Source organism: Bos taurus, chromosome 6, assembly GCF_002263795.3.
Source record: "Bos taurus isolate L1 Dominette 01449 registration number 42190680 breed Hereford chromosome 6, ARS-UCD2.0, whole genome shotgun sequence".
In the NCBI taxonomy this organism is placed as follows: domain Eukaryota; kingdom Metazoa; phylum Chordata; class Mammalia; order Artiodactyla; family Bovidae; genus Bos; species Bos taurus.
Genome location: NC_037333.1, coordinates 100,826,345 through 100,852,611, shown reverse-complemented (window position 1 = coordinate 100,852,611; position 26,267 = coordinate 100,826,345). Strand labels below are relative to the sequence as shown.

Below are 26,267 nucleotides of genomic sequence, written 5' to 3'. Positions count from 1 at the left end.
ACTCTTGCCTAGAAAATCCCATGGATGGAGGAGCCTGGTATGCTGCAGTCCATGGGGTCGATACGAGTCACAACCCAGCGACTTCACTTTCACTTTTCACTTTCATACATTGGAGAAGGAAATGGCAACCCACTCCAGCGTTCTTGCCTGGAGAATCCCAGGGACGGGAAGCCTGGTGGGCTGCCGTCTATGGAGTCGCACAGAGTCGGACACGACTGAAGTGACTTAGCAGCAGTGAGATATGAATGATGATCTCACATTTCTTGTTTAAAATGGGGTATGCCATCTTTCCTAACATTTGACTCCCATGTACAGACATGAAGTATTCTTTCATAGAGGGTTTATACAACGCTACCAGCATCCATATCTTGACATTAGTACCTGTATGTACCTGACACTGTCACATAGCTCCGGCTGGCTTCAACTGTACTCAGTACTTGAAGCATTATGAGCTGTAATTTCAGTTTCATGTGGTCTTCAAAATCCTGGCAAACAGTTAATGAACTTGCCTTAGCTAAGATAGAGAAGTTACAGCTGTATTTAGTTACTTTACAAATTTATGTTGTCTGCCTACATATTTTTCCCTTTACTAAACTCCACAGATGGAATTTCAGGAGAAACAAAGGAAATGTCATCATCATAATACATTCAACAAATAATCTTTTTTTTTTTTTTCTGAGAGATTTCAGATTATGCAATCAAGAATGTTCCAGAGAAGGATTATTGATGTTCTGATGCTGATGGGCATATGCTAAAAATATCTTTTAAAATTCCCCCAACAGCATTTAAAATTCATGTACATAATTCAATATTTTCATTTTTAAATAAAAAAACCAGAACTAAGTATCACACATAATTTTTCTAGTTATTGAAAACTAAATAGCAACCAAAGTTTCCTTAATATAACTTTTTTTTTCTTATTAATGTGTCTTCAACACTGACTCTTTTGCATGTTGCTCATGTATTTTTGTAACCATCATAATTTTGGGAACTTTTGGAGGAGGGGGGCTGAGTGGCAAGGCCTGTGGGATCTCAGTTTTCCAACCAGGGATGCAGCACGTGCACTGGAGGCCCAGAATGTTAGTTAACCCCCGAACCACCAGGGAAACCAAAATTTTGGAAGATTTTGATGATCTGACTCTAGGATAAACAATAAAGGAGGCAAACATTCTTTTCCAGAATTCTTATTTTCTTCTAATAAAGTCAATAATGTAGGGGAAAAAAATCTTTGTGCATTATAAAGGAGATGAATAAAGGTTTAGTTTTACATTGCTGAATCTATAATTCATAGTCTTAAAAGGAACTTAAATGGATTTTCTGGTATATCCATGTGAATCTACAAAATCAACACCAAAAGTGTTCAAATCCACTCAAAACTTGTCCCTCCTTTGGACACTTCAGTGGTCTTTTATTACAACACAAAAGCATTCTCCAAATGTGAGCTAAATGATACCATCCCAGTTGGGGCTTCCCAGGTGGCTCAGTGGTAAAGAATTTACCTGCCAATGCAGGAGATGCAGGAGACATGGGTTCAATCCCTGGATCAGGAAGATCCCTTGGAGGAGGAAATGGCAACCCACACCAGTACTTTTGCCTGGAAAATTCCATGGACAGCAGAAGCCAACATCACAGTCCATGGGGTTGCAAAGAGTCAGATATGACTGAGTGTCTGATCACACACATATATATTGAGGGAAAAAAGAAAAAGTTTTAAAAGAATCCAATTATATACTTATTGTGGATCTCACACTAAAATGTTGTTCAGCTCTTTGTTGGAAAGGATACTTTACTACCACATATACAGTAAATCCCCTATATTACAGCTCTTTGAGTTGTGAACTTTCAAAGATGCAAACACGTATTCCATCCATGTCAGTGTGTGCCTGATAAGTTGTGTTCAACTCTTTGTGACCTCATGGACTGTAACCTGCCAGGGTCTGCTGTCCAAGCATTCTCCAGGCAAAAATATTGGAGAGGGTTGCCATTTCCTCCTCCAGGGATCTTCCCAACCCAGGGATCAAACACACATCTCTTGCATTGGCAGGCAGATTCTTTACCACTGAGCCACCTGGGAAGCCCAATGCCAGGCATGAGAGAAATCACAGCTTGCCCTCCATTTCGTATTGCTGCCCATCCTTCAGCTCTACCATCTCCCACCCCTTTCTCCCTCCCCGAGTCAGTAACTCTTTTTGCCTGTTCGCTCAACACCAGTCCCTGTAGGCCAGCTGTTACACTGTACTACTGAACTCATCAAGGTACTGTACTGTAAGATTAAGAATGTTTTCTTTTTTGTGTGTGTTTTTTAAAGTATTATTTGTGTTAAAAGCATTATAAACTTATTACAGCGTATATAGTATTTGTGTTAGTTGGGTACCTAGGCTAGGGCAGGAGGAGAAGAGGCTGACAGAGGATGAAATATTTGGATGGCATCAACAACTCAATGGACAAGAGTTTCAACAAACTCCAGGAGATAGTGAAGGACAAAGATTTATTGAATGTCTACATTGTGTCAGACACTGTTGTAGATGTTAGGGGAAAAAAGATCATCAAGAGTCTTAAAATTCTCTACTTTCTTTGAGCTCATGTTTTAGTTACACACGCAGAGTTTTGCTTTACAAATATAGATTTTTAAGTGAATATCAACAGTGAGATCATCATGACTATGTATATGTAGGCTTTCTATAGTTCACAGATGTTTACCTTAATTCCCAGAATACAATCTTGTTTCTTTAGCAATTTTTCAACCATTTCCTTATAATAAATTATCAAGATAATCAGAAAAATAAAAAACTGTATGCCTTATAAGATGTATTTAAAGAATGGCTCATACACATATAAAATGATACACAGAATCAGTGTCATCAAGGAAATGCAAACTACAACAGCAATTAGATACCATTCCACATTCACTAGAATAGCTAGGATAAAAAAATGAAACACTCATACACTGCTAGTGGAAATATAAAATGTCGCAGCCATTTTGGAAAACAGTTTGGCAATTACCCAAATGTTCAACACAGATAAAGCCTAGCAATTTCACTTGTAGGTGTGCACCAAAGAGAAATGCAAACATGTCCATGCAAAATGCATATTCACAATATTACTTCTAAAAGCCAAAAAGCAGAAGCAACTGAAATATCTACCAACTGATAAATGAATAAACAAGCTGTACTATTTCCACAAACTGAAGTTCTATTCATGAATGCAAAGCAATAAACTGCTGATATTTGCTGAAATATGGATGAAGTTCAAAAGCATTATGTTTAAGTGAAAAAAGCTGGATGCAAGAGACCATATATTGAATAATTCTATTTATACAAAATGTCCAAAAAAAGGAAAATCTATAGAGACAGAAAGTACATTAGTGACTGCTGGGGAGGAAGGGCAGCTAGGAATAACAATAAGGGTACAAGAAATGCTATTTGAGTGAAGAGAATGTTCTAAAACTGATACATGGTAACAGCTGCATAACGTGGGAAATCTGTTAAAAATCACTGCCTTGAAATGGGCAAATTGCATGATATGTAAAATGTAACTCAATACATTTATTTCACAAAATATATACCTTTAAGGGATGTACTTTCACCAAACTCCTGCAAGAATATTTGCAATCTGACTTACAAGACACACAAAAACATATTTTCAGAATATAAGACCTTATGCTTATCTGTTTCAGTAGGAATCGCTATGGAGATTTCAAAACTTAAAAGAAGATATTCTGTATTAAAAACACTGAAGAGTTCATAGTTAAGCACAATTTCTGTATTTATGTGTTCAGGCATATTACTTTTCCTTGTCACGCGTGCATGCTATGCATGCTAAGTCACTTCAGTTGTGTCCAACTCTTTGCGACCCCATGGACCACAGCCCGCTAGGCTCCTCTGTCTATGGAGTTCTGCAAGCAAGCATACTGGAGTGGATCGCCATGCCCTCCTCCAGGGGATCTTCTTGACCCAAATATCAAACCTGTGTCTCTTATGTCTCCTGCATTGGTAGGAGGGTTCTTTACCACCAGTGTTCTTGCCTGGAGAATCCCAGGGACAGGGCAGCCTAGCGGGCTGCCGACTATGGGGTCGCACAGAGTCGGACACGACTGAAGCGACTTAGCAGCAGCAGCGCCACCTGGGAAGCCCAGAATGTTAAAACCATCATCATCAATGTCATGATACTTAAATGATAATAAATATGCTAAATGCCTTCTTCACATTGTACCATTTATTCCTGGTGGTTTTGTTCCACTCTCTTTTATTTTTAAGTGCACGAATCCAACTGAGGGGGTTGTTCGGGATTATTTCCATTTTACATACAAGGACACTAGGAATTTGGAGAAGCAACTAGTCTCAGATTGTTAACATATGAAGTAAATGGTGCCTGCTTCTCATCAAAGTCTGAACTCTTATTCCTCCACTGTTTCTTACAAATAAGTACACAGATGCCAACTGACAGATATGCCAAATACTTGGAAAGTTCTTGGTTAATTGGCTATTTTTTTTTCATCACTCAATCAGGTTAGTGGAAGTGAGCTTAAATTTATTCAAAATTAAAATGAAAGGAAAGAGAAATTCAGGTCCCCCGCTTCAGATGTACTTTTAAAATACATTACCAAGAGAGTAAGCATAATGGAACACGACAGATTTCCAGCTAGCAATCTGTCTTACATAAAGTATTTAGTAAGTATCATTTGAGCAAGTATTTTCCACATATGAAACATTTTCCCTGAAGCTCATTAATTTTTCAGACCTTGGTATGTTTACAAGAGGGTTTCATGAGACTCTTGCAAGTTATACCCATGGTTCACATTAGATATGAAGCCAAACATTCAAGGAAGTAGGGCTGTCAGTACTGGCGAAAAGTGGACTGTATTTCCCAAAGTGTGGTTGTTGTCCAGTCACTAAGTCATGTCAGACTCTTTGCAACCCCGTGGACTGAAACACACCAGGCTTCCCTGTTCTTCTCTATCTCCTAGAGTTCGCGCAAACTCCTGTCCATTAAATCCGTGATGCCATCCAACCATCTCATCCTCTGTCACCCCCTTCTCCTCCTACCTTCAGTCTTTCTCAGCATCAGGGTTTTTTCCAAATGCACTGGCTTTTCACATCAGATGGCCAAAGTACTGGAGCTTCAGCTTCAGCATCAGTCCTTCCAATAAATATTCAGGGTTGATTTCCTTTAGGATGGACTGGTTTGATCTCCTGGCAATCCAACGGACTCTCAAGAGTCTTCTCTAGCATCACAATTCAAAAGCATTGATTCTTTGGTACTCGGCCTTTGTCATGGTCCAATTCTCACATCCGTATGTGACAATGGGAAAAATCATAGCTTTGACTATATAGACCTTTGTTGGCAATGTGATGTCTTTGCTTTTTAATATTCTGTCTAGGTTTGTCTTTTCTTCCAAGAAGCAAGCATCTTTTAATTTCACGGCTGCAGTCCTTATCCATAACAATTTTGGAGCCCAAGAAAATAAAATTTGTCACTGTTTCCACTTTGCCCCCATCTATTTGCCATGAAATGAAGGGACCAGATGCCATGGTCATAGTTTTTGGAATGTTGGGTTTAAAGCCAGCTTTTTCATTATCTGTTTTCACCCTCATCAAGAGGCACTTCCAAATCAAGTGCCACATGGGCAGGACATGAAGTGATAACAAATAACACAGTAGCAACACAAGTCCATTTTTGATTTGCTATTCCTGACTATTATATCAAGTGGAAGTACCAGTTGGGGATGAGAGAAGTTCTCAAGTGCTTCTGGCACCTGCCAATCTTCACTTTCATGAAATAAACAGAGGTTCCAAGGGTCAGAGTTTTCCCAAAGCAGCTATATTCAGATAGCATTTAATAAGATGCTTCGTGGCCATTGCACTTGTGCTATATTAACCTTGTATTTGTAGCAAGTGATGCTGCTTTTTAGGGGGAAAAATATCAAGTTCCTTTTACAATGAAATTGATCAAAAATAAAAACAGTGAAAAAAATTTAAGGAAAAATATCAGAAAATCATACACAGGTGTTATAAGCATATGGTCAAAGTCAGGATAGTCCTATGTCATTCGACAGACATTTGAAAAGTACTGTAAAACAATGGTTATCAGTCTTGTCAAGCCACCATAATATATAAGAACTGCATCAAAATATAGAAATGTTAGGAGCTACCATAGCTAAATAGATGCCCAGAACTTTGGAGGGCTGACTTCTTTCTGGACTTGGGAAAATCTTCTCAGTTGCTGAAAATAAGAAGCTAATTTGCCATCTGTAAGTTCAGGGCTTGCCTTAGGTGAACTCCTCTGAGTCTGTACTTTGCTTTTCCAACTCTACCTGTTCTTATGCCCTCAAGCTACTATTTTCTTTCTTCACTTTCCACAATCAGGCTCGGCAAGATCTTTAATTTATACTATGATACAAACGCTCTATGTCTGTAGTATGTTATCCAACTCCACAGTGTTTGAGTTTTAACATGGATCAAAATATTGTTGTTCAGTAGCTAAATTACATCTTACTCTTTGTGACATCATGGACTGCAGCACACCAGGCTTCCCTGTCTTTCACTATCTCCTGGAGTTTGCTCAAACTCATGTCCATCGAGTTGGTGATGCCATCCAACCATCTCATCCTCTGTCGTCCCCTTCTCCTCCTGCCCTCAAAAATCTTTCCCAGGATCAAAGTCTTTGCCAATGAGTTGTCTCTTCCCATCACGTGGCCAAAGTATTGGAGCTTCAGCTTCAGCATTAGTCCTTTCAATGAATATTCAGGGTTGATTTCTTTTAGGATTGACTGGTTTGATCTCCTTGCTGTTCAAGGGACTCTCAAGAGTTTTCTTGACATCAAAGCAAAGGTATAGGGATGTACTTTTTAGGCTGTTCTAAAATTTCAGACCCATTTTAGCCGATAGGAAATTTTTAATTTTACACATAAAATGTATTCCCCAGAAAGTAATATATTTTTCAGAACAGTGTAAGTAAGACCTGTTGAGCTGAGTCAGAACTAATATGCTTCTCCAAGTATTGCCTTGATGTTAATTTTTGTCTCCATTTCATATATTAGGAAACGGAGGCATGTCACTATAAAGAAGCAATTTTCCTCCAACCCACACTTCTGCAGCCCATTGTCTGTCTACCATGTCTCAAGCTGTGGTTAGAACACCATGTGTATAAGAATGCATATGAGGATTATCTGGGGATTTGCCCGAAATGCAGATTCCTAGGTATCCTCAATCCTTTTAAATCAGAATGAGAGCCATTGGGGTCTGGGCATCTGGACCTTGAGATCTCTCTCTGGGTCATTCTTTTCCAAAATAATGTTTGAGAATCTGTAGTGTGTCCTTTTCAAGGTCACTTTTTATAACTCAGGTTGGTAAGGCTCAAAATATGGCTACCCAGAGGGTAAAATGAAAATGTGTCTGGCTTTTCCTAAAGTTAGGGTTTTTATTTATTTATTTTCATTTACATCTGTAGACTTGAAGTTTTTTTAGTGATCCTGAATCAGTCACCAACACAAATGAAAAATAAACAAAACAGGAGAAGAGGAGGAGGGATGAAGGCAGAATGAGCTCAGTATAAGCGGGAGGGCAGTTGGGGTACCTCGGACAGCAGCTGTCTTGTGGGATTCTTGGACAGAGTGTGTAAAATTGCAGGCTTCTCCAGCCTTCTGTCTTAGCTCTTGAAGGTGGTGTTGTAAGTGTGTAGTTATTTTGTTGCTGAGCAATTAATGCTACAATGTGACACCCCCATGGCCATTTTTGAGGCTACCTTCCCAGCTCTTCCAAACTGCATCTTCTTTAACAGCTGATACCATCTGGAGAGCTTTGGAAACAAAATAACACTTGGCTCCTAATCTGGTTTCACACATTCTGCATTTCATTTTTGTCCCTTCAATGTGGGGAAGTTTAACATAAAATGTTATATTTTGATTTGTTTCACTTTGAAACAGAAATAATAAGAAAAGAATGGTTAGGAACTCCAACATCTGTTGTTTTTTACAGTTGACATAAACTGATTAAATACAAATTCTTTCAGGTCAGTGAAAGTGTCCTTTCTCACAGAATTCCCTTTGGTCTAGGAGTCTGTGGAAATACCTCATCTAACTGTAGGAACAAGTCATTCATACATAAAGGTCTCAAACCTGGACCTCAGAACTGGGAAAATAGCATTTGATACTGTTAAAGAAGAGCAGAAGGTGCCTGGTCTCATAAAAGCTGGCACATGTACTTGCAATTTCTAAATTCAAGCAGTCTATGTTCTAAATTTCTCCTTCCCAAACCATCTTTTTTTTCTCTTGTAACACAAGATATTTCCTTTCATTCAAATATGAAATATTAACTTCCAAATGGATCCACAGCTTCAAAAGCACAGGCTGATTTATGAACTAGATGCTCAGCAGTACATGACTGATATATGCAAAACACTGAAAACAACAGAGGAGAATGAGACAAGCCCCTACGACGGTATGATGAATTACTACCAGTTCAGCTCGGTCGCTCAGTCGTGTCCGACTCTTTGCGACCTCATGGGCTATGAATTATTATATTATCCCTGAAATCATGGTTATGAAAATTACTTAATACATGGAAAGTTGTTTATGATACAGTGTTAACATGAAAAGGCAAAATGCAAAAACTGTGTGATTCCAGTATTTGTGTGTGCGTGTGTGTATATAAAAATCTGCATTTAGATATATCTTTATTTTTATTCTGTACATATCAACTTATATATATATATGTTATATACATATATATAACAAGACCTCTCTGGGTTGTTTCGTTTTAAAATATTCATCTTTCTTTCTTATATGCTTCTATATTGTATACAAAATGTTATAATTTAAAATGTGATTTTAATAATGTTTATATTAAATTTTAATAGCACTATACTTTCATAAGTATAAAATGTTATTTAAAAAGCTTACTTTAAAACTCAAAGAGCTTAATATTAGAGCTATAGTACTTACTATTAGGCCTTAATATTAAAATTAGAGATGGTCTTTGCAGAATTCCTGTGGGATTTTCTTTCCAGATTTTAATAAAGATAAAGATGAAAGCTAAATCCGGTTGACTCTTTAGTGAGGTACAAGCTTTGTTAGAATAAACGGGGGATACCATTTATTCATTCTTATTCTTTAACATTTCACAAAGAAAATTTTCTGTGCTTTGCTTTATATACTAATATCTAGTCAAAACATTGTGCACAATCTATATTTTTAAACTTATATTCTTTTTCAGATCACTTTGATGATGAACACTGGTGAGAAGAACTTGAACTAGTAAATGTTCCCCAGCAGTTTGCCTTCACATCCCCCCAAACTGAAACCTGAACTAGGACTTGATCACATGAAATTTTAAACTCAGCCAGTTCACTAAAAAATCTGATGGGCTGAAAACTGTATTTGAACACATTTCCAAAAGTAATTCACTTTCCTTGGAAAATTATGGATTATTTATTCCCAAAGAATGTAGTTTACAATTACACTTGGTTAAACATGTTACTCTTTTTATTTTGTGGTCCATGGATGTGGGAATTCTTTTTTTTTTTAATCAGCAGCAATTTTCATATCTGCCTCCCTATGACTAAGGGACTCAAGCTAAACAATTTACTTATCAAAACAAGCATATTCAGATTGCTAGAGTGTGATAACATGATCTCTTTTGATTTTCATCCCTAGCTCCTGGTCAGAGCACCTAAAACCCTTGTAATTTCCTAAATTATAAGAATACAGAAGCATCTTTTGTTATTTTATTTTTATCCCCAGTTCCTAAAATAGTTCTGGAATGAGGAAAGAGAAAGGAAAAATTCTTCATTATTCCTACCAAGTTCTTTCAGTTGTGCCTGAATTTACTTAAGGCATCCTTGAGAAAGTCCTTAAGGAGGATGAAGGGTGGAGTGGGTGAAGGGTGGTTGCCAGAGAAACCAATCAGAATAGAAGGTTGGAACCCTAGCCCCAAAGATTAATCAATCATGCCTATGGCAAGAGTACTGGAGTGGGTTGCCATTTCCTTTTCCAGTGGATCTTCCCAACCCAGGGATTGAACCTATGTCTCTTGAGTTTCTTGCATTGGTAGGTGGATTTTTCACCACTCTGCCACCTAGGAAATCCCTATGTAATGAAGTCTTCATAAAAATTTCCTCACTGAAGGGGTTCAGAAAACTTGTAGGTTAGTGAACACGTCCAGGTAAGTGCAAGGAAGGTGGTCTAAGTGGGGAGGGTGTGACTTCCGAGCCCCTCCACCATCCCTGCCCTACACCTGTCTTTCATCTGTGTTCCTGAATTGTATCCTTTTATCACAAACCAGTAACCTAGTAAATGGACTGTTTTCCTGAATTCTGTGAGCTCTTCTAGCAAATGACTGAACTCTCAGATTTATGGCTGGTTGGTCAGAAGTACAGGTGATAACCTGATGGGACTCCTGATTGGTGCCTGAGGTGGGTGGGGGGTGGTGAGGCAGTCTTGTGGAAGTGAGCCCTTAACATGTGGGGTCTGAACTAACTCTGAGTAGTTATTGTCAGAACTGATTAACTCATAGAACAGTCAGTGGGTGTCCATCAAGAACTGGAGAATTTTCTTGTTGTGGAAAACCTACATATTTGGTGTCAGAAGTGCTCTGTGGGTAGATTAGTAGAAAATATTAGTTTTCTATCACAGACTGATTTTTTTTCTTTTTAACATGTAAATAAAAATTTTCCATTTGTTTAAGTGTCTTTCAATGGATTTCCATTTCACTTAGAATAAAAATGACATTTCTTATTATAACATACTGCATTGTTCAGGATCAATCTCTTTCACCTCATCTCCAAGGACATCATTGGTAAATTTTACCCAAGGTACATGGAGGAAATAATACAACCTACATATACTTTTTTCTGAAAATAGAGGTTGAAGGAATACTTTCCAGCTACTTTTGAGACCAGAATTTCTTTGATAACAGAAGTAGTCAAATGCATTACAAGAAAATAAACTGCTGAGTCAGCAACCACAAAACAGATGGGTTCAGAAATCCTCAGCAAGTTGTTTAAGAGTAATACATCACAACCAAATGTGGTTTATTCTAGGAGTGCAAAGATGGCTTAAAATTTGAAATCCACCTCATTAACATAATTAAACAGAAGAATCATATAATTTCTACAGTAAATATGGGAAAAGTGGACTTGATAAAATTCAGTTGTCAGTCATTATTAAAACTGTTAGCAAACCAGAAATAAAAGAGCATTTTCAAACATGATAAAGAGCAACTACACAGAACTTATAGCTACCATCATGAATAATAGCAAAAAACTAAAAACTTCCCTCTACATATAAGAAACATATGTCCACTCACCACTCTTATAGAATAGTTCTTAGCAAGGACAAAAAGACAAGAAAAAGGAATACAAAGCATATCAAAAAAGAATAAATAAAATTCTCATTATCTACAGTCAATAAGGTCATGTATAGAGAAAATCCAAAAAGATCTAAAAAAAAAATCCTCTAGCATTTATAAATAAATTTGTCAAGTTTGTAGGAAAAAAAATCTCTCTATAAATCTCATATTTATATAATCTAGCAGGAGAAATTAGAAAATTAAACATAAAAACAATGGTATTTATTGGAGCATTAAGGATGAATGTAACAAAACAGAGCAAGATCTTACAGTGAAAATTACAAAATACTGCTGAAATATGAAAAGTCCTAACAACAGACTGGTTCCAAATAGGAAAAGGAGTGGGTCAAGGCTGTATATTGTCACCCTGCTCATTTAACTTCTATGCAGAATACATCATAAGAAACGCTGGGCTGGAAGAAGCACAAGCTGGAATCGAGACTGCCAGGAGAAATATCAATAACCTCAGTAATGCAGATGACATCATCCTTATGGCAGAAAGTGAAGAGGAACTAAAAAGCCTCTTGATGAAAGTGAAAGAGGAGAGTGAAAAAGTTGGCTTAAAGTTCAACATTCAGAAAACGAAGATCATGGCATCTGGTCCCATCACTTCATGGCAAATAGATGGGGAAACAGTGTCAGACTTTATTTTTTTGTGCTCCAAAATCACTGCAGATGGTGACTGCAGCCATGAAATTAAAAGACGCTTATTCCTTGGCAGGAAAGCCATGACCAACCTAGATAGCATATTGAAAAGCAGAGATATTACTTTGTCAACAAAGGTCTGTCTAGTCAAGGCTATGGTTTTTCCAGTGGTCATGTATGGATGTGAGAGTTGGACTGTGAAGAAAGCTGAGTGCCAAAGAATTGATGCTTTTGAACTGTGGTATTGAAGAAGACTCTTGAGAGTCCCTTGGACTGCAAGGAGATCCAACCAGTCCATTCTGAAGGAGATCAGCCCTGGGAGTTCTTTGGAAGGAATGATGCTAAAGCTGAAACTCCAGTACATTGGCCACCTCATGCGAGGAGTTGACTCATTGGAAAAGACTCTGATGCTGGGAGGGATTGGGGGCAGGAGGAGAAAGGGACGACAGAGGATGAGATGGCTGGATGGCATCACTGACTCAGTGAACTCCGGGAGTTGGTGATGGACAGGGAGGCCTGGCGTGCTGCAATTCTTGGGGTAGCAAAGAGTCGGACACGACTGAGCAACTGAACTGAACTGAATGACACATTGAAATGGGCTTTGTTCAAGGATTAGAAGATTTCATATTTCTACACTGTCACTTTTCTCCTAATTGATTTCTAGAGTCAATGAAATATCTATCAAAATCATATAGGCATTTTTTTTGTAAAAACTGACAAACTTACACTAAATTTTCTAGAGATACGCAAATGTTGTAGAATATACAAAACACTCTTGTAAAGAACAAAGTTGGGGAACTTGCTCCTATTTCTAGATTTTAAAGCTATAGTGATTTTCTTCTAAAATAACATCCCACAAATTCTTCCTTTCCTGTACATGTATGCCACTTCTATCCATTAAGCTCTGGAGTTTATTTCCTTTCCCTGAAATCTAGGCTGCCCCTCTTTCGTGACTTGCTTAGACCAATGCGGTGCTTACAAGCTTCCATATTGGCTCTTTTAGAAGCCTGAGCCATGTCACTGAGTCTGATAAATCTGACAGAGATAAAAGTTGCATGAAGAGATGCTCTACTGGATGTGAGACTTCAAAGAGAGAGAGATTGCAGCCTCCAGCAATCTTCTGTGTACGCTAAGTTGTTTCAGTCATTTCTGACTCTTTGAGACCCCATGGACTGTAGCCCACCCAGCTCCCCTGTCCATAGGATTCTCTGGGCAAGAATATTGGAGTGGGTTGCCATGACCTCCTCCAGGGGATCTTCCCTACCCAGGGACCGAACCTGTGTCTCTAACGTCTGCTGTGTTGGCAGGAGGGTTCTTAACCACTGGCGCCACCTTGGAAGCCCAGCTAGCTTACTCATCTCAGATAATGCTCCAGACATGTGAGTGATGCCTTAGATCCTTCAGACTTAACTGATCTATATTAATCAACATGTTGGAGAAATGAGCACATCCTCATCAAGTCCTGCCTAAATTGCTGATTTATGAACAAGTGATTGGTTGTTCTTGCTGATGCCACAAAATTTGGGGGTCAGTTCATATACCAGGGTAGAAATCTGACTGAGCAAATGAATGACACTCCTTTTTCTCAAAGCAGGCTACTAACATCATCATATCGTGCCTTATGCTGAAATACACTCTATAAGTCTCTTCTACAAATTTTCTAGGGAACAGGCAGTTTCTGTAGATATACTTCAGAAATTAAAAGATAAAGACATTTTTGTGCAGCATGAAATTAACTGAAAGACCTTTCGGATTAAATTTCTGATTATAAAAGTTAAGGTTTACTGAATTTATAGTATAAAAGGGAGTACGTTCTTCTTCATTACACAAAATTAATGTTTATCTTTTCTTATATTTTCTTTGGTCTCAATGCATTGATGCATTTTATGGAAAAAGTGCATTTTTTGCAATTGGGATCATATTTTATATAAAGTTTATTGTTAGCCCATAGTTATCAGGAAATAGATGCTTACAGGGCACATCTCTTCTTACAAGTACCCTAAGACATAAAATAGACCCTTATTCTCACATTTAGCAAAGATCTATAATCAGAAACAAACTTCAAATGCTTATGTCAGGAGAATTTTTAATAAATAAACTTTACTATTAAGGTCATCTGCATGTACTGAGACCATTACATAAATACAAAGAAAAAGGTCATTGAAATTTATCAATGTCACATGAAGTTCGTTGTACAGAATACTGTTTTCCCATAATGTGATATTTTATTAAAAGAATCCCACTGACAAACTTTTTTCTAATTTTAGCACAAAACTTTACATTTCTCCTAGATAAACCATTGTTTATATATTCTAAACAGGCCTGAACTATGGAACCACTGAATTTTTTTTCCAAAGTATAGACTAAGACATGAGGCTCCCCCACCAAAAGTATATCTGCATTTTTGAAATGTATTCTCTGACCTTAGTTTTGAATTCATTTCCTTACCTTTACATTTAATTTTCTATCAGGGAGGATTTATGAATCTTTATAAACTGTGATACATTTTGTAAAATTAATTTACCTGTCTTATTTTTACATTTATCATTATATAATTAGCATCTTCTGAACATTTTAATTACTAAGCAACATTTTATTATAGTAATCACACTACAGCTAGATATAATAGATTGTGTTCATTCTTCGGTATTATAGAAATTATAAGAAACAACTCTGCACTTCAATTTTTTCACAAATTTGGTTTTTTTCTAGGATTGGGCTTTCCTTAAGGGGTCTTGAAATATATTACCAAATTTCTTTAGAAAGATTACAATGATCTCTAATCATGAGGGTGCCTACCTCAACACACCTTGCCAGCACTGAGTAGTATTATTGTTCAGGATTTTGTTAATGTGACCAGTAAAAGGATCTCAAATGAGTTAACATGATTTTTAAATTATTATTATTAGCACAAACCCATACTCTCAATGATGCTTCCCTTACCTTGTATCAAGTATTCAAGAGTCTTCTTGTCTATTTGTTCTATAGACCTGTGTCTATCCATGTGATAATTCTATACTTTCAAAGAGAAAGTACACTACATGATTACCTCTAATAGTGAGAAAAGTCACAATATAAATGTTCAACATTACTGAAGTAGTTATATGTGACATAGCTACAGAGTGAAATGATTATTAAAAATTATGCTTATAGAGTTTGCCAATGATCAGATGTTAAATTAGAATATGTTGGCATAAAGGCATTTTTCAACTATTGATATGAAAAAAAAAACTTGTTTCTGTTGAATTAAAAAAAATGAAGAGGTAATTAACAAAATATTTTCAGTGTTTAACTCATTAGTGGAGTTACGGGTGCTTTATGCATTCTTCGCTATAACTTTGTTTTCTAAATTGCACCAAGCTATATACTTTTCCTTGCTTCCTTGCAAATCTATTCTAGATTAGGGTGTGGCTATATATTTAAGACACAATGCTTGTAATTACATTGTTAATATCCCAAGCTGTTGATCAACACTTTAAATATTCTTCATCTGAAAGAATTCAAAGAAACATCAAACAAGAGAAGGCTGCTATTTCAAAAATTCACTTTTCCAATGCGAAAGTTTAATCTTTGATTCGAGACCGAAGGAAAAGAATAAATAATAATGTATTAAAGGGGGAAAAGCATAGCAGAGAAAGACACCTAATACCACATTTTTGATTCTGTAACTTAATAAACACAATCCATCTTTGCGAGGCCATATAATTCATCTTCTAAACTGTGACAGTATCAATTCAAGTTACGCCATTTCAGCTCACAGCAACCTTTTAGTTTAGTTAGAGTCTCAGTGAAGGATGATTAGTAAAATCTTGAAATCTACCTGTCAAATGACGGCTTCTCTCCACAGTCAAAAGCATCCTGCAGTTCCTTGACCAGGTTAGCCTGGCCTGGCAGTCGGAAGAGACCCTCTTCCTTCAGCCCCCTTTGTCGGATGAAGTCCACGCACTGCTCCACCAACATTGGAGCCAGGCGGTTCCCATATCTCTTCTCATAGCGAACAGTATCTTCCAGTTTCTGTCCGAAAATGCCTGGAGAAATAAAGGGTCACAATGAATTTGAGAGATTCATCTGTTCCTACTGCGTAAGTTTAAGCAACCTCTGGGAGATAGTGAAGGACAGGGAGACCTGGCTCCCTGCAGTCTATAGGGTGGCAAAGATGTGGACACGACTTAGCGACTGAACAACAACTCCTGCTACTCCTTTGTTCTAACTGCTGGACCACAAGAGAATTCTCCCTTCACTTTTGTTTTCTTTTTCTTTTTTAAATAAAATGGCACCTTTTGTTTTTAATCAAGTGATGATGCCATGATTATAATCAACGTGATAAACCATGAAAAGAGACACAGAATTTTCACCCATATAAAATATTTCAGACAGTGTCTGCTCTTTAAAAATCTTAAACTATTAATTTACTGGAAAGAAAAAAATTGAATTATGAAGCTCTATGTTCCAAAAGTGAGGAGACAGGGTCATGGTGGTTTTTCCTAACAAGAATGAGTATCTGATTACATATTGTCTAGAATTAACAGCACATGGGGGTGATAAAAATCAAAACCATTTTGGCCAGTTTTATTCATGATTTTTAAATACTTACAAATGATGCATTTCTTTGTACATGCATTTGGGGCTGAATATCCCCACTCTTAATCCTTGGTACCCCACTGATTAAGAAACAATGCCTCTAAAATGTACTAATATGACTTAGAACTTGGAAAAATAACCAACCAATGAGAACAGAGGAAGAAAAGAAGCCAAAGCAAATATGATTCCAATGTTCCCAGATGGGATGAATATTACTGAAAGGTTTTAATGGCCTAACGAGTTTCATAAAAGGGGAAGAAAAATTAGTGGTGCATGTTGAAACTATGTAAGACTCTGGAATGTTTGGGGAATTATTTCAAAACCATTAAATTCAGGATTTAACAATAAGAACATATGCTTTACTTCTCTATCGGTAAAAAAATTTATGTACGGATTCAGTAAAGTAAAACCATCACATTCCATGCAATAAACACTTGCTACCAAAGAGAATATTCCTAGCCTAGGCAGCAAGAAAAACACAACAAATGAAACTATTCTCCACCTGGTATCAAGTCTAGCACTAACATATTCCTTTTAGGAAAAAGGGTTGAATGATTTGATGTTAATATTTAAGTGCATATAAAACAATTGGAAATTAGCTGAGGTTGTAGACTTTACAACAAGCAGTTTCTCGATAATGGTATGTTAAAACTGGAATCACTGACCTCTGGATTTTCTGTTACTTGAGGCAGTGTCTGATATTTTATGAAGTGGTGATAATGATTTGAAACTCTTTTAGTTATTTTAATAACAAAGCTTAAAATTGATTATGAATGAAGAACACTGACTCTTTCTCTATGGAGCTCTTTTGTGCTTTCTTGCTTGGAATGTTTGGATTCTATCCTGCCAAAATTAAGGAGATAGGCTTTCAGAGGCACTTATAAATTAAATAAAAAAATCATGTCAACATTAGGGAATAAATCCTATCTATCTGATTTTTCACTTCTTTTTCTTTTGGACTGACACATTATTAATACATAAGGTATCTCCCTAAATCCAGCAGAAAAATCTATTAAAGATGTGCCAGTTCAACCTCAATGTGTGCTACAAATTAGAACCAAACTGCCAAGATTTAGTTTTACACAGTAATGAAAAACAGGCAAGCATGCTTTTCTGATCAGGGTCCTTTATGCCCCCAAAACTCAGGGAGGTGATAAAGGATACAGTAAGTTTTGCTTTAGATGGGTATTCTGGTTTTCTTTTTTTCCCCGTTACACATAGGCTTGCCTGTATGATAAGAATTTTCTTAAGTATAGCAACAAACTAAAAGCCAAGAGCCCCTAACATTCCTTCATGCATTAAGTACCTAACATGCACTAAGTTGTTGACATGTATTCTCTTATTTCCATAATAAATATACATGGTAGCTATATTATACCTGAGGAAACTGAGAGAGATTAAATACATAAGGTTAGTTACACAGCTGGAGAAGGCAATGGCACCCACTCCAGTACTCTTTCCTGGAAAATCCCATGGATGAAGGAGTCTGGTAGGCTGCAGTCCATGGGGTCACGAAGACTTGGACACGACTGAGCAACTTCACTTTCACTTTTGACTTTCATGCATTGGAGAAGGAAATGGCAACCCACTCCAGTGTTCTTGCCTGGAGAATCCCAGGGACAGAGGAGCCTAGTGGGCTGCCATCTATGGGGTCGCACAGAGTCGGACACAACTGAAGTGACTTAGCAGCAGCAGCAGCTGCTTTTCTGGAGAAGGCAATGGCAACCCACTTCAGTACTCTTGTCTGGAAAATCCCATGGACGGAGGAGCCTCGTAGGCTCCAGACCATGGGGTCACTAAGAGTCGGGCACGACTGAGTGACTTCATTTTCACTTTTCACTTTCATGCACTGGAGAAGGAAATGGCAACCCACTCCAGTATTCTTGCCTGGAGAATCCCAGGGACAGAGGAGCCTAGTGAGCTGCCATCTATGGGGTCGCACAGAGTCGGACACAACTGATGCGACTTAGCAGCAGTAGCAGCATACCTATTTAGCAACAGAATATGTAAGATAGTTTTAGTATGTAGATAATATGTACACATGCTTAGAATTCCTGTGGGGAAAACAGTAATTTTCTGCTGTTTATCCAGTCTTGCAAAGCATTAGGTAATGATTAGTTGTATACCCCCCAGTCTGTAGCATTGGAAATAGAATGTTCCAAAGGTCTCTGACTTGCAAAGGTAGACGGTGAAACAACTTCTGTATAAGAATTTTTTGGTTTTGGTGTAGAAGCCAGGGAGAAATTGTGTGCTTAGTCACTCACTCATGTATGACTCTTTGCAAGCCATGGACTGTAGCCTGCCAGGCCATTTGTCCATGGAGATTCTCCAGGCCAGAATACTGGAGTAGGTTGCCATGCCCTTCTCCAGGGGATCTTCCCAACCCAGGGATAGAACTCAAGTCTCCCTCGTTGCAGGTGGATTCTTTACCATGTGAACCACCAAGGAAGCACAGGGGAAAACAGGAGTTGCAGAAATAGAGAATGGAGCTAAGGGCACAGGTAGAGGGGGAAAGGGAAGGAGCAATGAACTGACAGATTGGGACTGACATATATACACGACCATGTCTAAAATAGATAGGTAGTGGGAATCTGCTGTATAGCAAAGGGAGCTCAGCTCTGTACTCTGTGGAGACTTAGAGAGGTGAGACTGGGGGTGGGGTGGGAAGGAGGTTCAAGGGAGAGGGGATACATGTATACATATGGCTGATTCACTTCATTGTACAGCAGAAACTAACACAGCATTGTAAAGCAATTATACTCCAATAAAAGAAGCTGCTTTAGCTAGAACTTCAACATTTAAACTTCAAGTTTTAAAATTAACAACAACAAAAAAGCACAAAGGTCGTGAGCTATCCCCAGCTAGCAGCATGAAGAAGAGGACGCACCGATTAGTAGATTATTAACAAGAATATTCCCTGTGGTGTGAGTCTTGCAAGCAGTTCCAGCTATGCCCAGCTAAATTCTCAGAGACGTTTCACTTTCCCTAACAAAAGCATCCTTGGAATTTCTGGGTGACAACAGTTTGTTATGCATATTTCCCCCTGGAAATACACTGATGGTGTCATACAGCGTCATTCAGGACTTGACTTTCCACTAGACTGAGAAAATAAATTACACAGGTGATTTTATTATATCTTTGGGCGGCTGTTTCAGCTGGAGGGAGACACAGAGAGGAAAAAAAAAAATATAGAAAATCTAAATAGCTTCAGGATTTGTGAGGTTCTTTCTTTATATGTAGATTATATACTCCACAGCTAGAGGCAGCCTGTGGGATCACTGAGTGTGATCAGAAAAGTATATTCAAATTCTACTCATCGCATAAATAAATAAATAAAATACAAAGCCAAACATCTTTGGACTCTTTATGCTTTGTAATTATTCAGTTTGTTCCTTGATTCCAAACTAGGTATAACACTGGCTCCATTTAATCACTTCCCATCTTCTTGCTGATCTGTTACAATATGGCCTCTGACACCACCATTTCACTAAAAGAGCTTTCAGAATAATTACCAATAACTACCTAGTTGCCAAATCATTGACAGATTTATTTTTTGCAGTACTTTATGGTTCACTCCCTTTATAAACCATCAATCTCACTCTTCTTACTGATACTTCTCACATCTTATATAATTCTTGCCTTACAGAACATTCTTTCTAGTCTCCTTCTTGACTATACAATCTACTACACCCTTCTTATAAGTTTGCTGGTCCTCTGGATTCTGTCCACAGCTTAGTTTTCACCTCACTTTACACAATTTCTTTGTTGGATTATACTCAGTCTCATGGTGTAACAATTACTCCCAGATTTGTATCTCAATCTGGGCCCCTCTTGCACTGGATTTCCAAGTGCCTATTAGACCCCTCAACATGGGTATCTCAAAACATTGTCAAACTCAAAATTTTTTAAACTTTCTGAATTATTTTTCTTCAAAACCTGTCACACTTCCTATAATCCTGATTTTGGTTCTGAGAACCAGTGATCCCCCCAAACATTTGAAGGGCCATCTGAGAATGGACCTAGATTGCACCTTCCTTCATAACCCTCATTTAATGACCACATCGGTCCCTTCCAAACTCATTGCCATTAGATCCTCAATACTTCTTAACTGACTTTTATAGAGCCAAGTTCCCAAGTCAGGCAAGTGTTGCCATAGTGATAGTCATAATATTTAAATCAGATCACGTCACTTTTTTTGTTTAATTTCTTCCAATGGTACCCACTGGCTAACCAAGCTCCTTTTCATGAAATGTGTGTGTGCTCAGTCATGTCTGACTCTTTGCAAACCCATGGGCTGTGGCTCAACAGGATCCTCTGTTAATGGCATTTTTCAGGCAAGAATACTGGAGCAGGTTGCCATTTCATCTTCCAGGGGATCTTCCCGACCCAGGGATGGAACCTGCATCTCCTGCATTCGCAGGTGGATTCTTTACCATTGAACCACCTGGAAGCCTTTTCAGGAAACATAGTCTCTGTAATCCAGTCTCTGCCGCTTCATTGACAATTCAATCAACAGGCGTTTAGGTAGCGCCCTTTCCATGCCGGGTTCTGGGCCATATTCACCCTCATTACTGCTGCTCCCTTAAAAACAACCTACTCGGTAACTATATTGAACTATTTGTTGTTTCCTATGTGTGTTATGACTTATTATATCTTTGGGTGTCCTGGTAGAACATAAGTCATATTGTCAAGAGTCAGCCTAGGAAAACTTATCCTGAAAAATTCAACTCATATAATCTCCTGTGTTGCTGCTGCTGCTGTTTCTAAGTCGCTTCAGTCGTGTCCGACTCTGTGCAACCCCATAGATGGAAGCCCACCAGGCTCCCCCGTCCCTGGGATTTTCCAGCCAAGAACACTGGAGTGGGTTGCCATTTCCTTCTCCAATGCCTGAAAATGAAAAGTGAAAGGGAAGTTGCTCAGTCGTGTTCGACTCTTAGCGACCCCATGGACTGCAGCCTACTAGGCTCCACCATCCACGGGATTTTCCAGGCAAGAGTACTGGAGTGGGGTGCCATTGCCTTCTCCGAATCTCCTGTGTTAAGTCCTTATAAACATTACCTCATACCCATCCCAGTCACAAACTTGTTATGTTTCTTCTTTGATTTATTAACATATCATTTTCTAATTATTTATTTAGATCCTTATCCACACTGGACTAGTTCGCCACCAGTCAAAAAAGGATTGTTTAAAAAATAAAAAAAGATTATACTTTCACAATTATTATAAGATGACAATAGTCTACATTTATAATTATTAAAAATGATGCTGGATAACAGTTTATACTACTGTTTATTTTATAAACTGAAGGGAAGTTTGAGTAAATTTCTTAAGGTTCTTCAGACACAAGGACTGAACTGAGATTTGTGACAGATGTGAAGGACTCCAAGGCTCATACTTCCTTCTATCATGTGTCCTGGTATGAATGTTAGTGTCCCTCCCAAATTTCTATGTTGAAAATCTAATTCCTATGGGAATGACTTTTGGAGGCAGGGCTTTTGAGAGGTGATTAGATCATGAGTATCCCTTCCCCTTGGTGGCTCAGATGGTAAAGAATCTGCCTGCAATGCAGGAGACCCAGGTTTGATCCCTGGATCGGGAAGATCCCCTGGAGAAAGGAATGACAACCCACTCCAGTATTCTTGCCTGGAGAATACCATGGACAGAGGAGCCTAGTGAGCTACAGTCCATGGGGTCACAAAGAGTCAGACATGACTGAGTGACTAACCCTTTCACCTTTCACCCTAGGTCATGAGTGTAAAGTTCTCATGAGTGGGATCAGCATTGGGCTGGCCAAAAAGTTAGTTTGAGTTTTGCCATAAGATGTTATGAAAGACTTGAATGAACTTCTTGGCCAACCCAAATACCTTTATAAAAAGGACCCCAGAGAGCTCGCTCTTTTTCTTTCTACTCCTTGAGAATGTAACAAGTAAGTGGACAGTCTCAAACCAGAAGAGGGAGCTCATTGGAACCCAGTCATGCTGGCTTTATCTCAGTCTTTGAACCTTCAGAACCATGAGAAATAAATTTCTATTGTTTAGAAGTCACCCAGGATGTGGCATTTTGTTATAGCAGCTTGAATGGACTTAGGCACACTGGCTTATTCTCTGGAACTCAATACCAAAGTGGGTAAGGATTGAGTGTTCCATAAACATCTGTGGAATTAATATAGGCATTAAAACAAAATACTTAACCCCCTCAATTAAAGGAAATAAATGAATAACTCCAAGGTAAAATGAAACTTATCAAGACTTCACAGGTTGTGGTACTGATTTCTACAAAAACTTGAAAAGAAAAAAGTCTTTGTTGATGAAAAAGGTACAAGTTAGCCAATTTCTTGGTCATTACATAAATTTTCTACCATCAACTATTTTTCAGAGTTCCTTGACCCTCCCATTCCATAGATTACTGCCAAGTCATATAGAGAATTTGCTTTTACTTATATTTCTATTTACTGCAACCCTGCTAGCAGAGTAAGTCTTGGTGTGACCAGGATTGTAATAATTTTCAATTAAAAATGAACATATGCCCATGGTAAATGGACAAACCAAAATAAAAGACATAGTACAGGACTAAGAAGCAAAGTCAGCCAAGGCTTACTTTGGTCTCCCACCAGCAGTTTCTAAGTAGCCAACAAACCTCACATGAATAGAAACCTTTGAATTCAAGAAGCTCAGAATCTATATAACAACCAAAGAATTTGGTAAAAGCTTGACTCTCCTTGTCAGAATGGGGAACAAGGGAGAAAAATAAAGTCTTGAAATCATTAAGAAAGTGTAATCATGTGCAAATAGTGACCTGGTAGCATTGGTCTTAGACCGGCAGAATAATTAGCAGAGTAATTAAACTCATCATTTACATCCAGGTACCAAGCCACAGAATTTACACACATTTTCTTATTTGACACTCACAGACATTCTACAAGGGCATCTCCCTTCTATAAACAGCCTCAGAGATGCAAGGTTACCTAAAGTCATACATACAGAAAGCAGTAGATCTGGGATAGGAACACGAGTGTATATGATTCTAAAAGTCTTTCTTTTCTACTGGATATATTAATTCAATTCAGACATACAGTTTTTTCACAGGAACACTGACCACTCTCTTAGGATTATGTAGTAGAAAATGTCTTTCCATAACTTCCAAAGATCAAATCTGATTTCACGTTCATATGAATCACTGCCTTTCCAGATGAACCCATAGTACATCTTCTTACTCATAAGCTCCTCAGAATTCATACATAATTTGTTGTAGTGCTTTTTATATATTAAACAATTACTTTTATTTATGCTTCCTTATCCTCAAGGAGGGTGTGAGCTCACAGATTCCAGGCAACCTGTTTTGTCTGCTTTCTCACCCCCAGAATCACTTGGTAGGTGACTCTGTAAAACTGTGATGTGTGAACTGATGAGCTATTAATACTCACAGCACCATTTAAAATTATATGGATTTAAATAGCAGCATTCTGTTGGACAAATCAACTTCCATAAATGTGATTATAATATCCAAAATATACAACTAACTTAAAAAATTATTGGTTGTATTCATTGTTTCTATAAAGATATTCTATTCTGTTATTGCCTATGAACTAGTAGGTTATAACACTGTACGTCACCAGTTTGCAATAAATCTTAAATCGTGGACTGAAAAGACCTATTGCTGTTTTTATCTTTCAGAAGAAATAAACAAATACATATATAATATATATGTCAACACACACATGCACATATATATATGTATACACACACACATATATATATATCTTATCAAAAATGTGTTTAGAGCACTTGAAGATAGATATGAAGATAAAGTGGCCTGATGGCAGCATGCAAGACATATAAGGGAGGGCTTCCCTGGTGGAGATATGAGTCGGATCCCTGGTGCGGGAAGATTCCATATGCTACTGAGCAACGAAGCCCGTGTACCACAACTATTGAGCCTGTGCTCTAGAGCCCAGAAGCTGCTGCTACTAAGCCCACGTGCCACAACTACTGAAGCCTGAGCCCTACAGCCTGTGCTCCGAAACAAGAGAAGCCACCACAGTGAGAAGTCCACGCACCGCTTAGAGCAGCCTCCACTCCCTACAACTGGAGAAAAAGCCACGCAGCAATGAAGATTCAGTGCGGTCAAAAATAAATAAATTTAAAACAGTAAATACAAGGACTACAGAGTAAAGAATACAAGAGGTGAACAGAGACAGCCTGATGAAGAAGTGAGAGCCAACAATGACTTGAAGAAAGTGTGGACAGCCTGCAGAGGAGGGACAACGGACAGAAGCAAAGCAGTGGTATAGGAGATAGGTTCAGGGAGGAAAGTGGGGCCAGTCTGGGGACGTGGGAACAGTTGTAGTTGCTTAGAAGGCCTTGATAATGACATGAAATAGTCAGGACATCCTCCTGGGAGCAACAGGAACTCATAAAACATTTCTGAGCTGCGGAACACTGCTCAACAGTACTGTTTGATGAATATCGGTTGGATGACCCTTAGCAAATTAACTGTATGAAACGTGTGAACAATATTGAGGGTAAAAAGAGGTGAGGATGGATGCTGTCTTGAAGAGCCACTTTTAAGGTTAAAATCAGTTTTGTGCTTCTAAGATGTTTGTTCCTTGGAAGAAAGGCTAAGACAAACCTAGACAGCATATTAAAAAGCAGAGACATCACTTTGCTAACAAAGGTCCATATAGTCAAAGCTATGATATTTCCAGTAGTCAGTCAGGTATGGTATGGATGTGAGAGTTGGGCCATAAAGAAGATGAGAACTGAAGAACTGATACTTTCAAACTGTGGTGCTGGAGAAGATGCTTGAGAGCTCCTTGGACTGCAAGACCAAACCAGTCAATCCTAAAGGAAATAATACTGAATATTCATTGGAAGGACTGGTGCTGAAGTTGAAGTTCCAACACTTTGGCCACCTGATGTGAAGAGCCAGCTCACTGGAAAAGGCCCTGATGCTGGGAAAAATTGAGGGCAAGAGGAGAAGGGGACATCAGAGGATGAGATGGTTGGATAGCATCACTAACACAAGGGACATGAATTTGAGCAAACTCTGGGAGATGGTGAAGGACAGGGAAGCCTGGCATGCTGCAGTCCATGGGGCCGCAAAGAGTCAGACACAACTTAGCAACTGAACCACAACAACAATTTACAAGAGCCAATACATGGAAGCAACCTAGATGACCATTAATAGATAAAAGGGGATAAAGAAGATGTGGTGCACATATATTAATACAATGACATATTATTCAGCCATAAAAGGAAGAATCAGAGTCAGTTCTACTAGAGTCTGTTATACTAGTGAAGTAAGTTGAAAAGAGAAAAACATCATATATTAATGCATATATATGGAATCTAGAAAAATGGTATTGATGAACATATTTGTAAGGCAGCAGTAGAGATGCAGACATAGAGAACAGACTTATGGACACAACGGGATACAGAGAGTGTGAAATGAACCGAGAGAGAAGCATTGAAACATACACCACAGTATGTAAAACAGACAGCCAGTGGGAATTGGCTACCTGACCCAGGGAGCTCAGTCTGGTGCTCTGCGACATCCTAGCAGGGTGGGATGGGGTGGGAGGTTGGAGGGAGGTTCAAGAGGAGGGGATATATAGAAATATATATGGCTGATTCATGTTGATGAATCAGAGGACAACACTAAAACCAATACAACATTTTAAAGCAGTTATCCTGCAAT

At 38.3% G+C, this 26,267-nt stretch overlaps 1 protein-coding gene across 9 annotated transcripts in view; it reads right to left on the bottom strand.

The window, feature by feature from the left end:
- ARHGAP24 (Rho GTPase activating protein 24) overlaps nt 1–26,267 on the bottom strand; it is an 881,574-nt gene that overhangs the window by 34,679 nt on the left and 820,628 nt on the right. For all 9 annotated transcript variants that reach the window (XM_024993366.2, XM_005208198.3, XM_059887611.1 and 6 more), the window contains 1 exon segment: nt 15,811–16,018. In XM_024993366.2, coding sequence (XP_024849134.1) covers nt 15,811–16,018 — 208 coding nt within the window.